The sequence below is a fragment of the Aedes albopictus genome, chromosome 3, assembly GCF_035046485.1.
Source record: "Aedes albopictus strain Foshan chromosome 3, AalbF5, whole genome shotgun sequence".
In the NCBI taxonomy this organism is placed as follows: domain Eukaryota; kingdom Metazoa; phylum Arthropoda; class Insecta; order Diptera; family Culicidae; genus Aedes; species Aedes albopictus.
Window position 1 is genome coordinate 341,830,202 of NC_085138.1, and position 21,347 is coordinate 341,851,548.

At 39.0% G+C, this 21,347-nt stretch overlaps 1 protein-coding gene across 3 annotated transcripts; it reads right to left on the minus strand.

Annotated features, from left to right (window-relative positions):
• Nucleotides 1–265: 265 nt before the first annotated feature.
• LOC134284308 (uncharacterized) lies at nucleotides 266–17,535 on the minus strand. Of its 3 annotated transcripts, XM_062843115.1 has the most exons (3): nucleotides 16,861–17,535; nucleotides 16,718–16,788; nucleotides 266–16,657 (listed from the first exon to the last, which is right to left on the minus strand). In XM_062843115.1, the coding sequence occupies exon 3, from the start codon at nucleotides 2,300–2,302 to the stop codon at nucleotides 272–274; it is 2,031 nt and encodes a 676-aa protein (XP_062699099.1). In that variant the 5' UTR covers nucleotides 2,303–16,657; nucleotides 16,718–16,788; nucleotides 16,861–17,535; the 3' UTR covers nucleotides 266–271. The 3 variants fall into 3 exon arrangements, with proteins under 3 accessions (XP_062699099.1, XP_062699097.1, XP_062699098.1); XM_062843113.1 differs by having other exon boundaries at nucleotides 266–16,788; XM_062843114.1 differs by having other exon boundaries at nucleotides 16,718–17,535.
• Between the last annotated feature and the right edge of the window lie 3,812 nt (nucleotides 17,536–21,347).

Here is a 21,347-nt window from a genome sequence, read left to right on the forward strand (position 1 = left end):
CCGCTTGCCGTTCGCAACACAATCGAGCCATGAATGGTTGATAGTTTTCGTGGTTTGATTTTAGAATAAATTGTGTCACTTATCAGAGTCAAATTGCTCCCACTGTCCAATAAAGCCTTAAATTTTACACCATGTAAGCTGACTGTCGTATATGGTCGATTATCATTGGGATACGGGTACGAGACGAGACACGTGGTGGGTTTGGGAGTATAAGTGTCAATGCTAGCTGGTTCAAAGAAGGTAGAAAGGGTTTGCTTCATATCGTACGCGATTAGTGGTGCAGCGAGCCGCGGTTTTCTCTCGCTGACATCTCGTTTTTTATACAGTACGGACAGTTGTTGGTTGGGTATCCTCTAAAGCCACAATTTTCACAGAGAACACCTCGGGGAAGCCTACACGCGTTAAAACGATGACCATATGCGCCGCAATTAAAGCAATGGTTGGGTGGTGGCGGGCAATGAGAATCGATTAGAGCTGTAAGAGTGGGGAGTCGATTCGGTTGATTTTTGAACGAATTCGCTTGGTGCTGCGCGCGCGACGTGTTGGGTGCAGCAGTTTCGGTTTGAGTAATAGGGGGTTTGTTCCGATTTCTATTGTTCGATTGAGACGGTTGGGTTTGGATATTTGGTGGTTCTGCTTTCTTTGCTTTAGGTTTGGGTTCGCTCACAGTGACAGCATTGGTCTGTTTTTCTGTCCCGAAAACTTTATTGTACGCTGAGAAATTTAACGCGTCTACTTTTTGTCCTGCAGCTACGAGTGTAGCTAAATCGTTGATAGGCAGGAATGTAAGCTGCTTTTTATAGTCGATGCGAATATTTTGCAACAATATTTGCATCTTCTCATAATCGGGAATTTGATTACTCATGGTGCGGAAGAGTCGCTCCATTTCGTAATAAAATTCATTAAATGATTCGTTACGCTGTTGACGTCGCTGGTATATTTTCATTTTAATTAAAGGATCTAAGTCCGGATGCATGAAAGTGCGCTTAATCTCCATTACTAAATGTTGCCAATTTAGTAGTCGCCCTGTAGTGCGCATGGTCATGTACCATTTCAGTGCATGGCCGGTAAAAAGATGGACGGCTGATTCAAAAAGCTCAGCCTCTGACACGTGTTCTGCCAAAGACAATGCTTGAACTACCTCCAGAAATTCGTTCAATTTCAGACCCTGATCTTCTCCATCATATTTTGTCAGTGTCCATCGAGAGACTGGCAAAGTTCGATGTGATGATTGGCCGGATAAAGAAGTTCTAGCTGGGTTTAATGCTGGAACAGAATTTACGGGCCAGGCCGTGGGGTTTGGTACAGCGTTATTGTTACCCACTGGCGGAATGCTTTGTGGAATTGGGTGAAACCAGCTTTGCGATGGCGGCAGTAAATTGTTGAAATAATTTGGGACGCTACTGTTGGGTTGAATTTGATTAAAGGTACTAATCTGAGAAGTGTATGCAGGATATGGGTTTGCTAAATTTGGGACGTCACTGTGAGGAACGGTATACGGTTTCGCGCTCGCGGTGTGATCTGTCACGATTCGATTTCCCCCCGCCCCCAGATGTGGTGCAAAAGTTGGATGATTATTCTGCATACTATCGCCAACGGTCACTGTCTGCTTCGAAAATTCCCTTTGTTCATCACGCAAAGCCAACTCATCTTCGAGCCGTCGAATGCGTGCTTGAAGTGATAGAATTAAATTTCGATCATATGCACCGTCGGTTGGAGCATTGTTCAAAAAATCACCTAGCTCGCTTTGCACATCATCGAGCTGAGGCTGTGCGGGTTTGATTGCAAACAGATCTCCCAGCGGTAAAGCCGTTTCATTCTCTTCCTCAGCTGGTGCAGTAGACTGGGTGTAAAACCAATCTCGCAATAGGGTGACACACCTTACCAGTAAATCACGCAAACGTTGTGCAAGTTCAACAGTTGGATCACAATTTTTCACCATCTGGAATATTCTATGACTAAGATGTAGGAGCCTAGCTTTGCACTTGTCCTTTGAACTGATTACCCCTCGCCTCAAAATCTCACAAATTTGCTGATATTTATGGTCACACAACCCAATATCTTCAACCTTTTCTGCATCTAACGTAACATCTAAAACTTTCTGCTGTTCTTTCTCTGCCTTCAAGTTCAATCTAAGGCTTCTTCGCCTTTGGGAAAACGATGGATCATCGCGAATGACAATCAACCGTATTTCAATTTCAAAAAGTAGCTCATCTTCTAACAAATGATCCACGCGCATATGGTGGTACCACCCTAACATCATCTCAACGGCTTGATCGAAGGTGATTTTCGTTTGCGCCATCGTACAGAGGAATCCACGCGGTCACCAAATTTATTATTCTAATTGAAACAAAGCGTTGAGAAAACGACGAAGAATTTGAAGAGTTGCCTAGGTTTGATCTATTGTATTAATTAACAAAGGATTCTAATTTGTCTTACACGTGGTTGACAAAACCAGTACGAGAATGTCTTATCATCACCCGAAAAGAAATTACTTTGCACTATGAATAACCATCAAATTCACCAATAAACCGCACTTCACTTATTACTTCTTAATTTAAACAACTTAGAACCTAAAGAAAGGGAAATATATACAAGATAAAGAAAAATTCAGAAATTTGGTTGGAAAAACTAATTCAATTGAGATTTTTACAAAAATTCAATTCCTCCCGGAGCACATTTAAAAAAATCTAATTCAAAGTAGATTTTTTTCTATTTTTATCGTTGGGCGCCAATTGATACGATTCTCTTTGATCCAGGTCTTTTTTCTGCTCGGCCCCAGACGGGAACCTGCCAAAGCCCCAAGCTGCTGGTCTTTAGCCGACGGCTGCTTCCGGGGTGTGCACTCAAGGCCTCTTGTGGTGACCTGGATCTCAGGGTCGTTGAAATGGTGGTAGACTCACTTCCCACCTTTTGGCACCGGTCGGATAATCAAATTGCAGAAAGCGAATAAGGGAACGTGGTTAAATAAAAAATGATCTAATTCAAATAAATTCAATACTGATACTTTAATTCAATGAAATTAAATAATGAAGCTTTTATTCGAGGGAGGTTTGTGAAAAGGGAAAAATTAGAACCGACACACCTTTTTACTCGGGCTTCCCGGTTTCCACGGGACTCGGGGTTGGGTAGACGCCGTGCTTCGACGCTCGCAGTAGGCTCGGTTTGGCGCGTGCCTGGTTCGTCCAATCTTGGATGGCTCACCAGCGTCGGAGACGTCCTTCTAATTGGCGTCGGGACGCTCGTTCGTTGGTTTCCTGCTCTCTTCACTGGTAGTCTGCACCCACTCGGTTCGCGGTCGACTCACACCCACGTGGCACAATCTTCAACGGTCGAACGGTCACTTTCACTGGCGGGTTTCGTTCACCACACGGAAATTTGTTGGATGGTCGATCACACGAGAATTCTGTTACTATAGTGGGAATATAGGTAAAATCGCGGACTACAATATACTTGGGTAAATTCTGTTACCAAAAAGAGACCTGAACCAAATCTCAGGCGGGTTTTATTGTAGCTGATGTTCGTGGTTGAAATCAGCCTCCACATCAACGGGCAGTTTTACAACTAGATCAGCCGTTGAAAGATGGTCGTTTGGTGTCAGGGGGTATTGCATGGAGTGGAATGAATTTGAATTCAAAATATAATAGGGTTGTAAAGGACATCTGACACCAAGGGAAAAGGAGCGGGAAAAGAAAAAGGAATTTTATATCTAAATTATTTAATCCATTTTTATTTAATTCAATATTCTATTTTAAATATCCACGAATTCATTTTCTATTTACAAAATATTTACAGTTTAATTATTTACAATATTGGAACCTAGATGACAGGTTACAAAACGTTAAGCAAACGAATGTCTTAATTACTGCTTACTGCATTCGTTTTTATGGTATGACAAGCTTTGCCATTTGAAGGATCGAATGAGCTGAAAAAATAAGTTTGTTTATTTTAAATGCGTTTAGGAAAGCTAAGAAACTGTGAGGTAGTTCTTATGTTCCGTAGAAAACCTTAAAAAATAAGAAACTTGATCTCCGAAAAAAAAAAATGTTTTGGAAATCCCTGTATCGATTTTTCCCAAATTTCGATCAAGGCATTCCTTAGACAACTTGTTCAGAATGCGAATGTGATAAAAATTTAGATAATTTTTGGTATTTAGTGATAAATAATGTTGAAATCATTAAAAAAACAACGGAGGCGAATGACTATTTGTTAAAACCTCTTTAATGAATAAATAATAATAATAATTAAAAAAACACCTTTGTGCAAATGCAAATTTGAAAAATTAAGTTATTTGTTAGAGAGCTCGACTGTTCCTCAAAATATCAAGACAATTGAAAGGATGTATAGAAATATGGAGTACAATATGCTATACTCTGAAAGAAGTTGGTAAAAATCATTAGAACAGTTAATTTAATTTAATAAACAAAGTGTATTTATAATTTCTGAAACAGTCTATATTTCAAATATGTTTCCACAGAAATCTCGCAAATGAATAGTACTATTACATAAAACTCGTGGTGGAAAATAAAAATAGTTGGGTATCTGTTCCCTTACGAGCAAGTGCGCTCCCATTTTCATCTTACTCAAAACGAAGAAATGAATCGCTGTTTATTTTGTTTTTTTTTTGTTAAAAGTGATCACGAATGATAACAAACGGAATCAATCGGTACCGTAATCACTTTGTTTCCGAATAAGACACGATGTAGGACACGATGATCCTACATAATGTTTTTTTGAGAATATGAACTTAGGAAAGATAGTATTAATTTAGGTTCGAATTCAAGTTTTACATAAGATTTTTTAGAAAAACTGATAAACCTTAATTTTTTAAATTTCTGCGCTACTCCTATAGGAAGTCTGATGGAATAATGTTACTGTAAGGCAGTGTTTTCTGTTTGTTTTCTTATTTAGTAAAAATGTTCCAGGAAAAGGGATACCTTCATGGCCTCCGTTTCGTCACCTCGCTGAGTGTGTTCCATCAAAGACGAGCTCTGAAAGGCGCCTGGGGTCCAATGGACCCCAGGTATCCCTTTCAGGGTTAAACATCATGCCATTCTTTGTGTAAAATTCTTGCAAAACTGCTTGAGGCGATATTGAGAGATCATTGGGGGGTATCTAACAGAAGATTAAAATATACTTCTGGTAGAGTTCTTTTTAGATGTACGCTTTTTTGTTGAATATAAAATCTAACTTTTCGGTGTTTTTTCTAAGGTTTCTTCAGGGATTTGAAACATTTCTTAAGAAATATCCGATTGTTTTGTAAACGGAATTCCTAGATTCTTGGCGATAGATTTTCTGGAGGGTTGATTAGCCTGTCTCTTTTAGCAGAAATTCTAAAAAAAATCTCTAGCAGAGCTGAACAAGCTCCAGATTATGCTCCAGCCGTTATTTCTTAATGTTTTGGCATTGTTGAAATTTTCTAGACAAATTTCTAATTGGAGTAAGTACTCAATTACAAAAAAAAAAATATGTATGAAAGTTCATTACTGGTGATGTTTGTAGCCGATTCCAACAAAATACTGACCACATTCTAGTGAAAGCTTGTGTTTTTGCCTGAATCAGGGAAAAAAAAGTACAACTGACTACTAAACTCTTTCAGTAAAAATAAAAGGTTTTTGATAGTTGCTAGTATTGAGCGTCTGTAAAATTGACTACTGAAATTACTGAAATAATTCTACTGTTCTCATGTCACCAAAAAAATATCGGGCAGTCATTTTAGGAGTAAGTCTGCTCTCAGAGGGATCTGTGAAAGAATGTAAAAAAAAATGTGTAGGTATTCTTGGCTTTTAGTGACTTTAAAAAAAAAAGTTTTTTGGTGGCATTCTGAAGGCATCTTTTTGCAAATCTATTTTTCAGTAGAATTATAAGTAAAACTTCTGTGAGATTTATTGGCAGTGCCTTTGGAAAACTTTCAGCAAAAAAAAAAAGATAAAAAAAGGGTTTTATTGAGATATTTAAAAAATAACTTGATAGCTTTTGTGATAGACTTCGTGAAAACAATAATTTAGATAGGTAAAAAATATAAAAAATATATGTCGATCCTCAAAAAGGTAAAATTTAAGATCGTCATATAGTTTTTGTTTACTAAAAAGAGGCATTGTAATTTTTCATAGAACGTCGCAGATAATTCGTGGCAATTTTTGCCAGAAATTTCAACTTTCAATACTTTCTTTCAAGACCATGATCTTTATTTTTATTTTTCCTTGTTTTTTGTTTCACCTGGAAGCTATTTTAATTTCTTCATAGACATTCACTGAATTATACGCAGAATTCTTCCAAACCCTTCTCATTAAAGATCTTTTAGGTTTTGGTCCTGAGCTTTATTAAATAAAATCATCATAACTCATTCAGGAATTCCGCTTGAATACATTTTGGAAGCTTTCTCAAAATCTTTGCAGTAACATTTCCAAATAAACATTTGTAAATTCAGATGAACTGAATAATTTGGAATTCTGCATGATTTAATGAATTCAGAGCAGACCTGGAAATATTTCCTAATAACCGAAAAAACTGGAAAAATCAGGGGTTTTTTCATAGTTGACCAGACACCCTTCCTTGGTAATATTTCAAGATGGTTATTATGAGACAGTTCATGCACAAGTTTATTAGTGGTTTTAAAAATTATTGAAAATGTCCAATACATTAGAAAATTCTCGAAATTATTTCCAAGAATCAGAAAGAGACCTTCAAAATCTTTGATTTTTTATTGTTAACTAACGTGTGGAGAGTGCCTAAATATTGCATTTAGTTTTTTTTTAAAGACATTACACCGTCTTCAACTAAAGGTTGCACAGACTAAACCAATCACAAACATGAAACAACGGACAACATACGAAACACCCAGTGGTCAAGTGGAGAATTTTCCGTTTGATGAAAAGTTTTCACCGACTGGAGCGGGAATAGAACCCACACTCCGACGCTTACGAAACGGTCATACGACTGACGGCTCTAACCGCACGGCCACGAAGCCCACAATTACAATAGACGATAAAATGATAGAATCTACAAAAATGGTAACCTGTTTTTTTTTTGATAAATTGCTTTGTTCGGAAATTTTAAAAAGGGAATTTGTCACGAAATTACGAAATCATTTTAGAAAGTAAGTTTAGAAAGTCAGTAAATTTATGCTTAATTTGTTGCTCTTTCTGTTTTCTGGGGGATATTATATATGAATTTCGTTTAGAATACAGAATTCGGCAGGATTCAGTCCTTTAATGTCTAGTGTTCAAAAAGTTTTTGAAAGGTTACAAGTAGTGTCTATAAAACTTATATGTTTCCGAAAGTTTTTAATATTCTTCAAAGTTTCAACCAAATTTGAGCACAGAATTTCCATTACATGTGTCTTAAACAAACTTGCAAGAAATGCTTCCAATGTTCCAAGGCAAAAAAGCAAAAGCAAAGACAACCGTACACATCGTAGTTGCTACTCCGTGATTGACCAGAACAATCGAAGTTGCACAGAGATCCAATGAATGGTGCTTGGAACTAGCTACACACTCCCAATGTGCACAATTCGAGAGTTCAATATTTTAAAGTCAATAACGGCGCCGGCCACGTCCTTACGGTCATCGGGAAAGGGGAAGGAATGTTAGTTCGACAACCGTTGTTACTAGAAACCGTGGAATCGACAGCATCCCCACAGTTGTTTCGAGAAGGACTATTTGTTAGTAGGGTAGGGTAAGGTGTGGATCTTGGAGCCACCTTTGGTAGGTAATATGATCCACTAGTTATATGAAAATACACGACACGGCCTTCATCCCGATTATGATTTACTTGGTCGCGATAGTAAGGGTAATGCACATACGCCAACGATCGTTCAATATTAAACGTGTCACCGCATTGATCGTTTACACTACCGTGAAAACCGACTTCCCAACGAAGGTTATCGCGCGCTTCTGATTTCGCATTCAATATTCGCGTCCCCAACTCCCTACCGAGAAAACCGACTGACTCACGGAAATAGTCGCGCGTTTCCCACAGTATTGAACTAAGAGTATACGGAGAATAAACTTTCAAGCTTAGATAGCTATTTTCGAATTATGTATTTTATTAAGAGTAGTCCCATGTGTTACCTGTGATCGACAGCCGTTGAGGTAATTAAGCCAATTATTTTAAATTTGCTCAATGATTGTTGCGAACTGCAATCACTTTCTTCTAACATTTTTATCGCTTCAATATTAGGCCTGTACCAGAACTACAAGTTTAATTTGCAGATATTATAGACTCCAGGAGTCCTCATGAAAACGCATTGGCGAAATTTCCCCAAGTTCTTCTAGTATGTAAAGAAAAAAAAACTCGGTATGAACTCACCCAGTTCCATGTCGTCGGATGAACGCAACCACTCTTTAACTCCTTTAATTTTCTGCCATACTGTTTGCTACCAAGGTATTTCGCTTATCGGAAATTTTCAATAAAATTCGTCAGAATGTGCCCTCAAGAGGTCAGCAAGTTAATAAAAAATACTACGGATACCCGTTCAAGGATCTTTTTTAAATTTACTCAATCAATTTCTCATGAAGTTCCGCTTGAATAGTGTCAGACATTGCTAGAGAGCAGCAGTGCTGCTGAAAGGTTTTTCAGAACCTCTACCAGAAATTTATTCAGTAGTTTCACAACAAGTTTTATCTAACCATTATTTTTTTTTTTGGTTTGTCCAAAACCAATTGGACTTAAAGTTGTAGTTTCATAAACACTTACTGTTTGATAACTAACAGTTTTATTGTACCAATGTGAAACTGAAACTCGATTCATAGCATTGGCTTTCTAACAACTTCCACGAATCTAGTTAGTCGGTTCGTTCTGAAGCTGTATTAAAATATTTAGTTTTATTAGAGCTCTGAGGAAGTTATGATCATTTTAGTTATGCACTTTCAAATACTTATTGGCCTTGTCTCAACTATAAAAAAGAACAAAGCAAAACAAGTTCTTAAATTTAAGGATGTGTTTTTTAATAAAATGTGAAATAAAATAATAAAAAAGATAAATAACAAAAGTAAAACAATTAATAAAATAAATAAATACATAAATAAACAAAACAGCAAAGGAAAAAGAACATCAATGGCTTCATTGTTAACTATAGAGTGAAAAAAATCTTAAATTCTCAAGAAGCCATCAAGTGATAATATCAGCTTTTTTAAACAAAACGGCAATCAAGATTGTGCCATTCTGGCTCATAATTTCCTCCTCCCCAGAATTACACACGTTTCGAGTGTAGACAATTACTTGCGCCACCACTAACCACTTTTAACCGACTAGCTAGCTCTGTAAGTGCCCACCAAAAACATCTAGGAAATTTGTTGTTTTGCGTGCCAACCACACGAGTTCATTTCGACGTCGACTACGACGTCAGTCAACAGAGCAGTGATGGCGATGATTGTGCGGTACAAAACCGCTAAATCCGTATCCGCAACCGCACTGCCTCCGCCACTGCTGAGTACAATATTATGATGATGCCGACGACGACGACGACGGCGATGGCCGCGGCCATTGCTCGTGGGAGTTTCGGCTAATGGAGATTTTGTAAGTAGGTAGGTACATATCAAGTCATGTGTGTGCGCGGTTGTGCGGTATGCGGATTCGTGGTGGCCGCTTGGGCAATTTTCCGATTCATGCTTCTGGGCTTCTGAGCGAAAAATGAATGGTTGTGGTGACTCTAGCAGCCGAGTGAAAGGAAGGTATTAATTGCAAATTAACTCAAGCTCGCTGTTGTTGCCGGGTTTTCCTCCGGGGAGTGCACCAACCAACGAGCTAAGGCCGTTTTATGGAAATTCTGCCCTCCCGTGATGTGTAGGAAGTCCAGCGTCCGTCTGTCCGTCCGCTTTGCTACGGGTGAGTCCCGAGGATAGCTGAAGGTGTATCATCATCGCACACGAAAGTGCTTGCTGGCACATAGTGAGTCGATCGATAGCAGAATGATTTCCTGGTGAATCGATGCCGTTAGTGGAGACTCTCGGAAGTTGTCCGAAATGATGAGTAGTGGTTAGTGATTGAAATTTGTAGCTTTTAGGCCGATTAATATTTAGAGTTGTCGGCAATCGTGCTTAGAAAACTGACAAAAATGGAACGATGCCTACGAGCTGCTAGCCATTCAAGACCTTCGACTTCCCTGGGCATAGAGTATCTTCGTGCCTGTCTCACAATATACACATGCAAAATGGTCATTGGCAGAGCAACGCTCAGTTAATAACTGTGAAAGTTCTCATAGAATACTGAGCTGAAATGCAGGACTTGATCCCTTCGGGACATAACGTCAAGAAGGAGAAAAGTGAATTACAAATGAGCCATTTTACGGAACAACAACAATGTTGGTTCTGATATTCACGTGTTGCAGCGCCACCACCTGTCAAAGCTTCATTCATAAAATCGGCTCGTAAAATGGACTACATATTGGTAGCTAACAGCTTGTTACCTGGCCCTTCCCCCTATGGGTGATGAAACCAATGATGACGACAATGATGACGGCGAAGGAAACGCGGGAAGCTCGTTTGTTCACTTCCAGAGTGGACCAGTTTCTCTAGTTTTTACGATTCCGGTTTTAATTAATTCGCTGAGGGGCAGGGCACTACGACCGATTGACCGAACGACCGACGACGTAGACCACCAGGTATTGTGCAACAATGGCCCATCACCGGGCGGACGGAAACGGTCACCGGACCGAACCGGTACCGGACCGCTTCTTTCTGAAGCTTGCCGCCCTTGCTTTCATGGCAGGCAGGCAGGCAATTGAGGTCAATTTTTTGGATGTGATAATACCTCCGGTGGTGATGTCTTCTACGCCGAGCTCAAACTGCGACGGCGGTGGTGCTCATTTCCCGTCCTAATTACAAGTTGTTATGTGCTGCTGGAACAAGGCACAAGTGGACGCCGCATAAATTTCGGCGTTCTTTCGGTCAGGTTGAAAATTCTCGCTCCGCTTTCCTAGCGCCGAAGCTAGGTAATCGCCGATGGCCTGCCTTTTTTTACCGCAGTCAATAGTGAGGCGAAAAGAGCTTGGCAGAATCGGAAATCCCGAGAAGTAAACGGTCGGTGGTCGGCGTCGGGATTAGGGCGGGACAAGCAATCTGCCGGCAGGTAATTAAGATTAATGCCTCTCAAAAGTCGCAGTGTCGTCGGCTGTGTGGTACAATAGGAGGATGTTTTTTTATGGTTGGCTATGAAGGGAAGATGGTTCGAGTGTTCGAGGCACGTAGAATCTTCTTTGAGGGTCAATTGGACACGTTTGTCAGTTTGGAAGTTTTTCCGGGTGAGAATTTTAATATCTTATGTATACCAGTTCTATGAAACTCTAGGGATTACGAAAGGGCATATATTCATGGTAGCTGGCCCTACCATCAGGCTCGTAAGCCACCAAGACCAGAAAAGAAAAAAGCATAAGAGATTATAAAACTTTTCAAATTAATTTCCAACATAACCCATGCGCTGAGCCCTGGATTAAAAAAAAATCACGGCTAACAGAGTATATCTTTGATTTCGATATATGTAGTTCTAGGAATATCCACTGTATCCATAAACTACCAATAAGTCGTTGTCTACGTCTCTGGATCTCAAAATTCATACACCAGGGAGTTCATGGATGAGACACAACATCGATGATACTTGATACCTTCAATCTTGTACATCCAATGCGATGCCAAAACTGGACCGACATAAATCTCTGGATCTGCCGTTCAAAAAGTGAAGCTCTTGGACCCTAAAATCTACCAACATATCTCAAGAAACTACTGTATGATTAGGAGTTTATGAAAAACCTAACAGATCAATCGAACTCAATAGCTGTAGCATCACAGTTTCACATATTTGGAAACACACACCGCCTCCATGAACCAATCATAAGGCACTTGTTGTTCTGTGTAGATGTAAGGCATTACTCTCTGCTTATTTCTAGCGAAAATCTGTATGAATTGAGAAAGACACTTCGATCAAAAAACAAATTCCAAATAAATTTTTGATAGAACTCCTGGATGGTTTGCAATTCGAATCTAATATAGAATCAATCAAGACAACATTCTGGAAAGCTTCCTTGAGTTATTCAAATAGGAATTAAGCACATAGTCGCCAAAAGTTCTGGTAAAATGTCTAGCGTAATCGTTTTTGATAGAGAATAAAAAGTAATATAGAGTAAATTGAAGATTTTTCTAGAATTTCAGGCTTATTTCTGTCGAAATCTGTGCAGAGAATTCGCGTAAGAATTTAATGAAAATTTCTCTGATCATCAAATAAACATAAGACGTAAGATGGAGATGGAGAAAATCTTGGAAGCGATTTTCTGGAACTATTTCTGACGGACATTTTGACACAGTTTCTTGAAATTTTTGAGGTAATACATATTTCTAAAGCGTTTTGGTAACTACTGTTGCTAGTATCTCCACTCAATAAAGAGATGTAAAGATGATGTCTCCAATAGATCCGACCAAGTATAAAAAACATGGTTCCTGGCCATTCGGCCGAACGCCGTTTGGCCGAAAATGGAATGATGAACTTAAGTGGTCATGCCACTGTTTCTTATATCAATCTAACTTATGATTCAAAAAAGGAAAAATCTCTGACAAAAAAATCACAGTTTTAATGCCAACTCTTCTCTTAATGGTTGGTAATAGCCTATCATTAAAAGAAGGAAATATGTCTGATGATCATACTTATTGGCAACTATGATGTTAGCCAGAATTTGTCCACGCCTCTAAGTTCTTTTGATTCATAATTCGGCCAAACGACCCTTTCGGCCAGATGGCATTCGGCCTAAAAAGACATTCGGCCAAACTCTCCTCCTCTTCTCTTCTTCTTGGCGTAACGTCCTCACTGGGACAAAGCCTGCTTCTCAGCTTAGTGTTCTATGAGCACTTCCACAGTTATTAACTGAGAGCTTCCTCTGCCAATGACCATTTTGCATGTGTATATCGTGTGGCAGGCACGAAGATACTCTATGCCCAAGGAAGTCAAGGAAATTTCCTTTACGAAAAGATCCTGGACCGACCGGGAATCGAACCCGTCACCCTCAGCATGGTCATGCTGAATACCCGTGCGTTTACCGCCTCGGCTATATGGGCCCAAACTGCATTAGGTTAAATGGCCAAACATCAATAACCATATACCGAAAAGATATCCAGTTGAAGATTACCGAACGCATGTAAATTACATCACGGATATTTTGGTCTACATACAAAGCCTCCATGGATTTTTCACCAAATTCCTACCAGGTTTAATCCCAAGAATCCTGTAGACTTGTCCCAGGATTCCTTCGAGAATTCCAATTCCTCCCGAGATTGTTGCTGGGATTCATCAAGGTTTATTTTTTCGAGTAATTTCTTCATTGATTTCTCCCGAGATCGTTGTAGGGATTTGTTCCAGAATTTCTTGGAATTCCTTCAAAGATTTCTTAGAAATTCCTTTCAGAAGGAATTGGTCTTTTCTGGGTTTGCTCCAGAAATTTACCCTTGGAATCCATCAAAAATTTCTTCCGGGATGTTGTCAAACATTTACAAAGGTTTGTTTTCTGGAATTTCTTTAGGAATTTCTCCAGGGATTCTTTCACTGATTTATTCTTGGATTCCTGCCAGAAAATTTCTTCAGGGATATTTTCCGGCATTTTGTCAGCCCCGGGATTTCTTCAATTACTCCTCCCTAGATTTTAAAAGGAATATCTCCTGGATTTCCTTCCGGGTGCTTTTACGAATTATTGCCGCGATTCCATCAAGGATTGCTGCAGAATTCTAGGTTTTTCTCTCGGAATTCCTCCTTTAACAATTCCTCCCAGAATTCTTCATCGCATCGTTAACTTCCTATATTTCTTCATTGATTTTCATCGGGTTCATATAGGGACTCCTCCTAGGAATCATTCAGGGGTTCTTTCAAGGATACTTCCCGGGATTTCGTTCGACATTCTTTTCCTGGATATTTCCAGGGATTTACCCTGGGATTCTTTCAGATATCCTTTCCGGGATTCTACCACGGATGTTTCCCGGGATTTCTTAGGGATTATTTTAAGAATCCTGCACAGATGTTTCGTAGCATTCCATTAGGGATTCCACCAGGCACTCATTCACTGATTTATCCCGGGATTTTTTCATAGTTTTTCCCGGGACTCCTTTAAAGATTTTCCCGGGTTTCTTTCAGAAATACCTGGGACTTTGATGTATCCCGGAATTCCTTTAGGGATTTTGCTGGACTTTCTTCAATATTTTTTTCAGAAATGCCGGCAGGAATCCACTGATTTCTCAAGCAATTTCCGCAGGATTACTTCATTGAATTCTTGGATTCCTTCAGAAATATTTACCGGTATCAGTATTTGGGATTCCAGTATTGATTCTTCCCGTGATTTTTTCAGGAGTTTTTTTTCTGGAATACCTTCAGGGATTTTTTCGTTGATTTCTCTCAGTTTTTCTTTAGAGATTCCTTCCAAATTTCGTTCACGCACTCCTTGAAGAATTCTTATCGGGTTTCCTCTTAGAATGTTATCTAAAATGCGTTTTGAGGTTCTTTTATTGATTTCTCCAGGGATTATTACCGGTATTCTTTCAGGTATTTAAGAATTTGTCTCGTGTTCCTTCTTATTTATCACGGTATTTCCTCAGAATTCATCCTTTTAATTATTCTTTCAGGGATCCTCTCATTTCTTCCGGGACTCTTTTAGAGATTTCACCTGTGATTTCTTCAGAAACTCCTCCAGAGATTCTTCTCGGAATTCGTTTCGGAAATTCTCCTAGGATTTGTTCAGGGATTCCTCCTGAAATTTCTCCAAGGATTCCTTCTGGAACTCCTGCAAAGATTTCTTTAGGGATTCCTCTAGGAATTCCTCTAGGGATTTCTCTCGGGATTCGTATATTAGTTCCTCTTAGGATTCATGTCGTAAATGATTCCTTAAGGGATTCCTCTAGGGGTTTTTTCACAGATCCCTTCCGTGCTTTCTTCAGGGATACCTCCACGGAATTCAATGGAACTCCTTATGAAATTCTTTCGGAAATTTCTCCAGGATTGTTTAGGGATTCCTTCATATATGCCAGATTCAGATCCCGAACTTTCTCCATGGATTCGTTTCGGGAATGCTCCAGAAATTCCCTTCACATTTCCTTCTTTGAATCCTCCCGGGAGTCTGTCATTGATTCTTCCGTTTTTTTTTTTTTGCGAAGATCACTACATGTGAGAGGAATGGATTTTTTAATACGTAACGAGTTATGTATTAAATATGGTGAAATATGCTACAGGGTGCAGGAAAATGTTAAAAATTGGTAATAAAATGTTATGCATTAAAAAAAACACGGTGCGGCACAGTCGAAAACATTTCCTGACAGCTACGGCGGGAATGGAACCCGTGCTCCCCAGCACGCTTAGTGATACTAGCCACACGGCCATGAAGCCTTACGAAAAAATCTTGGACGGACCGAGAATCGAACCCAGACACTATCAGTGTTCTCTAAAGACTCCCTAGAAATAATAATTTGGCAATTATTGGAAGATTTTTTGCTAAAATTGTGGAATATCTGAAAAGAAATTTAAAAATAGTACAATTCTTGGAAGAATTTTCGAGAATAGAATAACTGAAGAATATCCGTAGAATACACTCGAAATGTCGGTCGCAGTTCCAAAGAAAAAAAAACCGAAGTAAGCGTGAATAAAGTTTCAGTGTATTTCAGAAAAAAAGCTTCTAAAAGAATAAAAAGAACTGGAAATTGTCAAATTGGGGAAATTTCAAACTCTTCCTGAAAACTTTTCATAGATATGTTTCTCTGAAGGAATGTTTAGAAGTCGTTCATTCTGTTCTTAAGAATGATATTTGCTAAGCAATCCATTGCTCTTTAAGCAGAAGTTCCGGCAAAGGGCTGAATTTCTAAAAAAAACATTCTAAATATTTTTTATAAGTTCAGAAAGGTTATTATTTTTTAAATATTCATGGAAGATTTTTTGAAATTTCAAAAACATTATTTAACTAAACTCCCAAGAGTTAGGAAAGACTTGACTTGGAATACATATCGAAAGAAAAAAAATCAAGAACACTTTTAAAAATTCTGGAGTTTTTTTTTCATTTTTTCAGAAATATCAGTAAAAGTTCTGCTTGAAATGCTCACAGAAATTCAACAGAAAATCAACTCAGAATTAAATTTCCGGGTGGAATTCCTGATAGAACTCCCGAAAAAAATCTAGAAAAGGGGACATCTGGGTTTATTCGAGATCTTTTGAAGAAATCCCAGGGGTCCGAAACTTTGTCAAACTGTACCTAGAGGAATTCCACAAAGAATGAACCCTTTTAAGTTTTGAGGAAGTTTCAGGTGATTGCATAGACAAGTTGCATGAGATTTCCCAAAAGTATCATGAAAGAAACTTCTACGGGAATCTATGAAGGTATACTCGAAGGAAACTTAGAAAATATTCGTGGAGAAAAATGCCTTCCGGAGGGAAGGAAACATATCCTTCTTTCTGTCAAGATATCGAAACCATGTTCCGGAAGACTGACTATTACAGGAAGTGTGTAATTCCTGAAAACGTCGATTCGGGTACTAGAACTGTAATATGCGTCGCTCTTGCGTTCAACAATAACGCATAGATGCATAAGTTTAAGTTTCTATCAAATATGGTTTGGCTTGCAGTCCCTCAAATCAAAAGGAAACAGAGGTTATCTATTTTCCGACGTTTCGGCGCAATGTATTTTGCCTTCTTCTTGGGATCACTAAAATGGTTTATACAATAAGTTTAATTTTACATTTCTATTTGTGTGTCATTTACTTACTAGAGTTCTGTTTTTTGTCATTGTCTGTTTAATTTCTACATAAAATTGTCCTATTTTTGTTCGTCGCATCACTATTGTTTGAAAATTTAATTATGTTGAGTAATATAGTCAAAAAATGTACTAATCAAAAACGAGAAAATTACCGTTGAAGTTCAAGTTCACTCACTGCTTCGGTAGACTGTTTGGTAACTGATCTGTGTTATGGTTTAGGTGGGGTCGGATGGGTGGTTGGTGTTTCTGTTATTTTGTCCATTAGTGTTTTTTGTCATGACTGTGTTAATTCTGTGTATTAGTCCAGAGAGCGTACTGCTAAGTCTATCTGTATCTGTTCGTTTGTTGATGGAATCGTTGTCGTTGCTTATGTGTATCATCTCTAGAATCGGGAGAATGTTTCTCTTGTACGTCCGATCGACTATTCGTGTTGTCTCGTAGATGAACCTATGGTCGTGGTCGATGCAGTGGGCCAAGAGAGCTGTTTTTTCTCTGAGTGCTCTCACTGGTTCATCTGCATATGTACGGCCTGACTCTAATAGGTTCTCCAGTTGGTTGAGATTGCTCCGATGGCCCGACAATCTCTTCTTCAGCAGGTTGCCGGTCATACCGATGTAGCATTTGTCGCAGTTTCCGCACTGTATTCGATACACCACGTTATGGTGATGATCCATGGGTATCGGGTCCTTAATGCGTGTGTAGAGATCCCTTATCGTGTGCACGCTCCGTGGGCATATTATTACGGAGGGATAGTCGTGTCGTAGTATCTGGATGATTTTTGGTGTAAGTGACGGGATGTAGGGGAGAGATCGGTATATTTTAGCTTGAGGCGGTCTCAAGCTAAAATATACCGATCTCTCCCCTACATCCCGTCACTTACACCAAAAATCATCCAGATACTACGACACGACTATCCCTCCGTAATAATATGCCCACGGAGCGTGCACACGATAAGGGATCTCTACACACGCATTAAGGACCCGATACCCATGGATCATCACCATAACGTGGTGTATCGAATACAGTGCGGAAACTGCGACAAATGCTACATCGGTATGACCGGCAACCTGCTGAAGAAGAGATTGTCGGGCCATCGGAGCAATCTCAACCAACTGGAGAACCTATTAGAGTCAGGCCGTACATATGCAGATGAACCAGTGAGAGCACTCAGAGAAAAAACAGCTCTCTTGGCCCACTGCATCGACCACGACCATAGGTTCATCTACGAGACAACACGAATAGTCGATCGGACGTACAAGAGAAACATTCTCCCGATTCTAGAGATGATACACATAAGCAACGACAACGATTCCATCAACAAACGAACAGATACAGATAGACTTAGCAGTACGCTCTCTGGACTAATACACAGAATTAACACAGTCATGACAAAAAACACTAATGGACAAAATAACAGAAACACCAACCACCCATCCGACCCCACCTAAACCATAACACAGATCAGTTACCAAACAGTCTACCGAAGCAGTGAGTGAACTTGAACTTCAACGGTAATTTTCTCGTTTTTGATTAGTACATTTTTTGACTATATTACTCAACATAATTAAATTTTCAAACAATAGTGATGCGACGAACAAAAATAGGACAATTTTATGTAGAAATTAAACAGACAATGACAAAAAACAGAACTCTAGTAAGTAAATGACACACAAATAGAAATGTAAAATTAAACTTATTGTATAAACCATTTTAGTGATCCCAAGAAGAAGGCAAAATACATTGCGCCGAAACGTCGGAAAATAGATAACCTCTGTTTCCTTTTGATTTGAGGGACTGCAAGCCAAACCATATTTGATAGAAAACTTTACAGTCGATAAATCAAGATTTAAGTTTCTTAAATTTTCAAAAATGTGGTCACGAATGTGGAGTCACAAAAATTAAGCGAAAACGGGTTCCATTCTCGCCGCAGCTGTCAGGAAAAGTTTTCGGCTGTGCCACTGCGCGTTGCATGCTAGTCCGTTGTCTAGTGTCGTGCTTCCTTCAAAGAGCGAATAGCTCTCTGGAAGCATTAAAAAAAACTTCTTATCGGTGTCAGTTAAAAAACTGTAAAATGTAAACTATGCAACCAAAATGTTCAAATAGACGTAAAAGAACAATTAAACTACATAATTTTACTTTTTTTTGAGGTTTTGTGCCTTTTTGAGAAAGGTTTCAAAATTGCGTAAATCACTTAAAGGGTTTTTTTCCCTCTTTCAAAATTTTTAGTTAAAAAATAAATTATAATAATAATAATTTTACTTTGAGAATTTGATGTTTCAGTTCATATTGAATGGTGCAATATACTTTTTTGTCAAAGTATATTATTCCGTTTCTGTCATCTTAAAATCGCAGATCATGTTGACAAAATGGATCATACCTGCATGTCGCGTTGTTAGAGCATTTGAAGCGCTCTGGCGTAAGAAACTGCCTCAGTCTAACTAACTACTTTCAAGTTATTTCGAACAACGATTAATTTTAGGCATGCCAATCATTCCATAACACGGATATCAAAATGTAGATGTCTCATATCAAAACAAGAATCAGGATGTCCCAATTAGGATTACAAATACCTGGGAAAATTAGCTATGAACACAGCAGCAATGACACTCCAAGATACACTGAATCACTCAAATCGATCTATGAAACTTCGTCATCATGTGATCGCTATTTGTTATCAACTTAGGTAGCTTGATTCTCGTTAGTTCTTATTATCGACTAAAGTGAAACACTACAAATGCATAACAACAATAAATCATATTATACTGGAACACTACAAATGCATAATACATTAGAATATCACTCTGACACAATCAACACAAAACATAAATTTGCCATGTTAATTTATGTTTTATGTTGGTTGTGTCAAAGTGATGTTCTATTTTTGTTATGCATTTGTAGTGTTTCACTTATTTCGGTATTACGAATTAACGAGAATCAAGCTACTGTTCATTTTTTTAACAGACATACATTTTTAATGTTTTTTGAGCTCTAATAAATTATTGTTTGAGATTTCATTTTCAGAGTTGATTATAGCGTGACATGTTAATTTTTCAACTGCTTATTCACACAAATATGTTGTTTTATGAACGTACACTCGTCTTACATAACCTGGTATCACAAGCTAAGTTCAAGTCATACCGGAAAATCATACAGTTCCCTTCGGTATCAATCATTAAATCGAGAATTGATGGCAGTGGTTTCTCAATCAAAAACCGCAACAGAGCGCCAGATTACTGCAACATCACGTACCTATCTATGTAGGTACGGCGCGCCCAGTAGAATTGCTACCCGAACTCACAGCTCTATACTGAAAACTTCCCCATCGTGACTTTCACTTTCCATTCGTTGGCGAAAAATTCATACATTTGGATTGCACACATACGTTGTTGCATTGCAAATGCCTCTAGCTATGGCGTCCGAGTCAGCGCCAGGGTGGTTGTGTTTGGAAAACAATAGGCCATTTTCTCACTGCTGCTGCTGCTGCTACTGCTGCTAGTTCAGAAGAAAGAAATCAGTCTCAACCATTGGACCATTTGCGGACTCCGACTGGCGCTGATGCAGCTAGTGCAGTTAGTGATGAATGGAATTGTGTTTATGTGGAGAGTCATTTTCATAATAATCATTTCGCCACCACCATTCATATGGACGCCTCTCCTTGTATCATGACGTGGACTACTACTGAGGAGCGTTATGTAACGCGAGCGACAACTCTATAGCAGTTGTTGTAGTGGGTATCACGACAACCAGCTGATCACGATATTATTTCCTTTTTTGAAGAAAAGGAAAACAAATCCCAGATTTGCGGGATCGCGTCAATCATACATATGACGTTCCAATCACGACGAAATGTGATAACCTAGTTGACGAAATCTTTCCCAGTGTTTTTCAATGTTTCAGAGGTTAGGAGGAACCATAGATCTTTTGCTTTCTATTTGCCAACTGGACAACTGTAATAAAACCATGATACAGCTTCAAACGTTGTCTAGGAATCTGTCCATGTGGGCTTACAAATCTGAAATATTGATGTTTATACACATGTTTACAGATACAGAATTTTAAAATTCTAGTTCTACTCAAGACTTTATTATGCTTTTCAAGCAGTTTTATTAGGGTTTTCGAAATCACATTAAAGCTTAAAAAATGCTTAAGTCGCCATCGCCTCTATAATGAGAGTTGCGCTCGACTTCGCTACCATGTAGCTCTAATTCAATAATACCAAAAGAGATTTTGTATTTGTGGGAGCCCAACAAATACAAAACGTGAGTCTCATTTTGTATCGTAGCTACGGCGATGGCGCCTCCTGCGGGTTATAGATCATGACCACCGCACCACCGTAATGATCGGTTAAAGTTCAAACGAGATCAAGCGCCACTTGGACCTTTACGGCGTCGTAACCCACGACGGAGTGCACGAACCTAGCGAAGCGGACCGCAGTTAGTTAGTAGTAGGAAGAGGAGGTGTGGGAAACAGAACATGAGAATTCATAACTCGCTCGTTCGTCTGAAGTCTCGGGGAGCATTGTTCCATCTAACCGTCGCTATTTCGTCGTCGCGGCAGCGACGACTGCAAGATTCTTCACAGCTGGAATAATGGGCTACTTCCCCTCGCAAGAAACAATGAGCCAAATTTCCAAACTTCG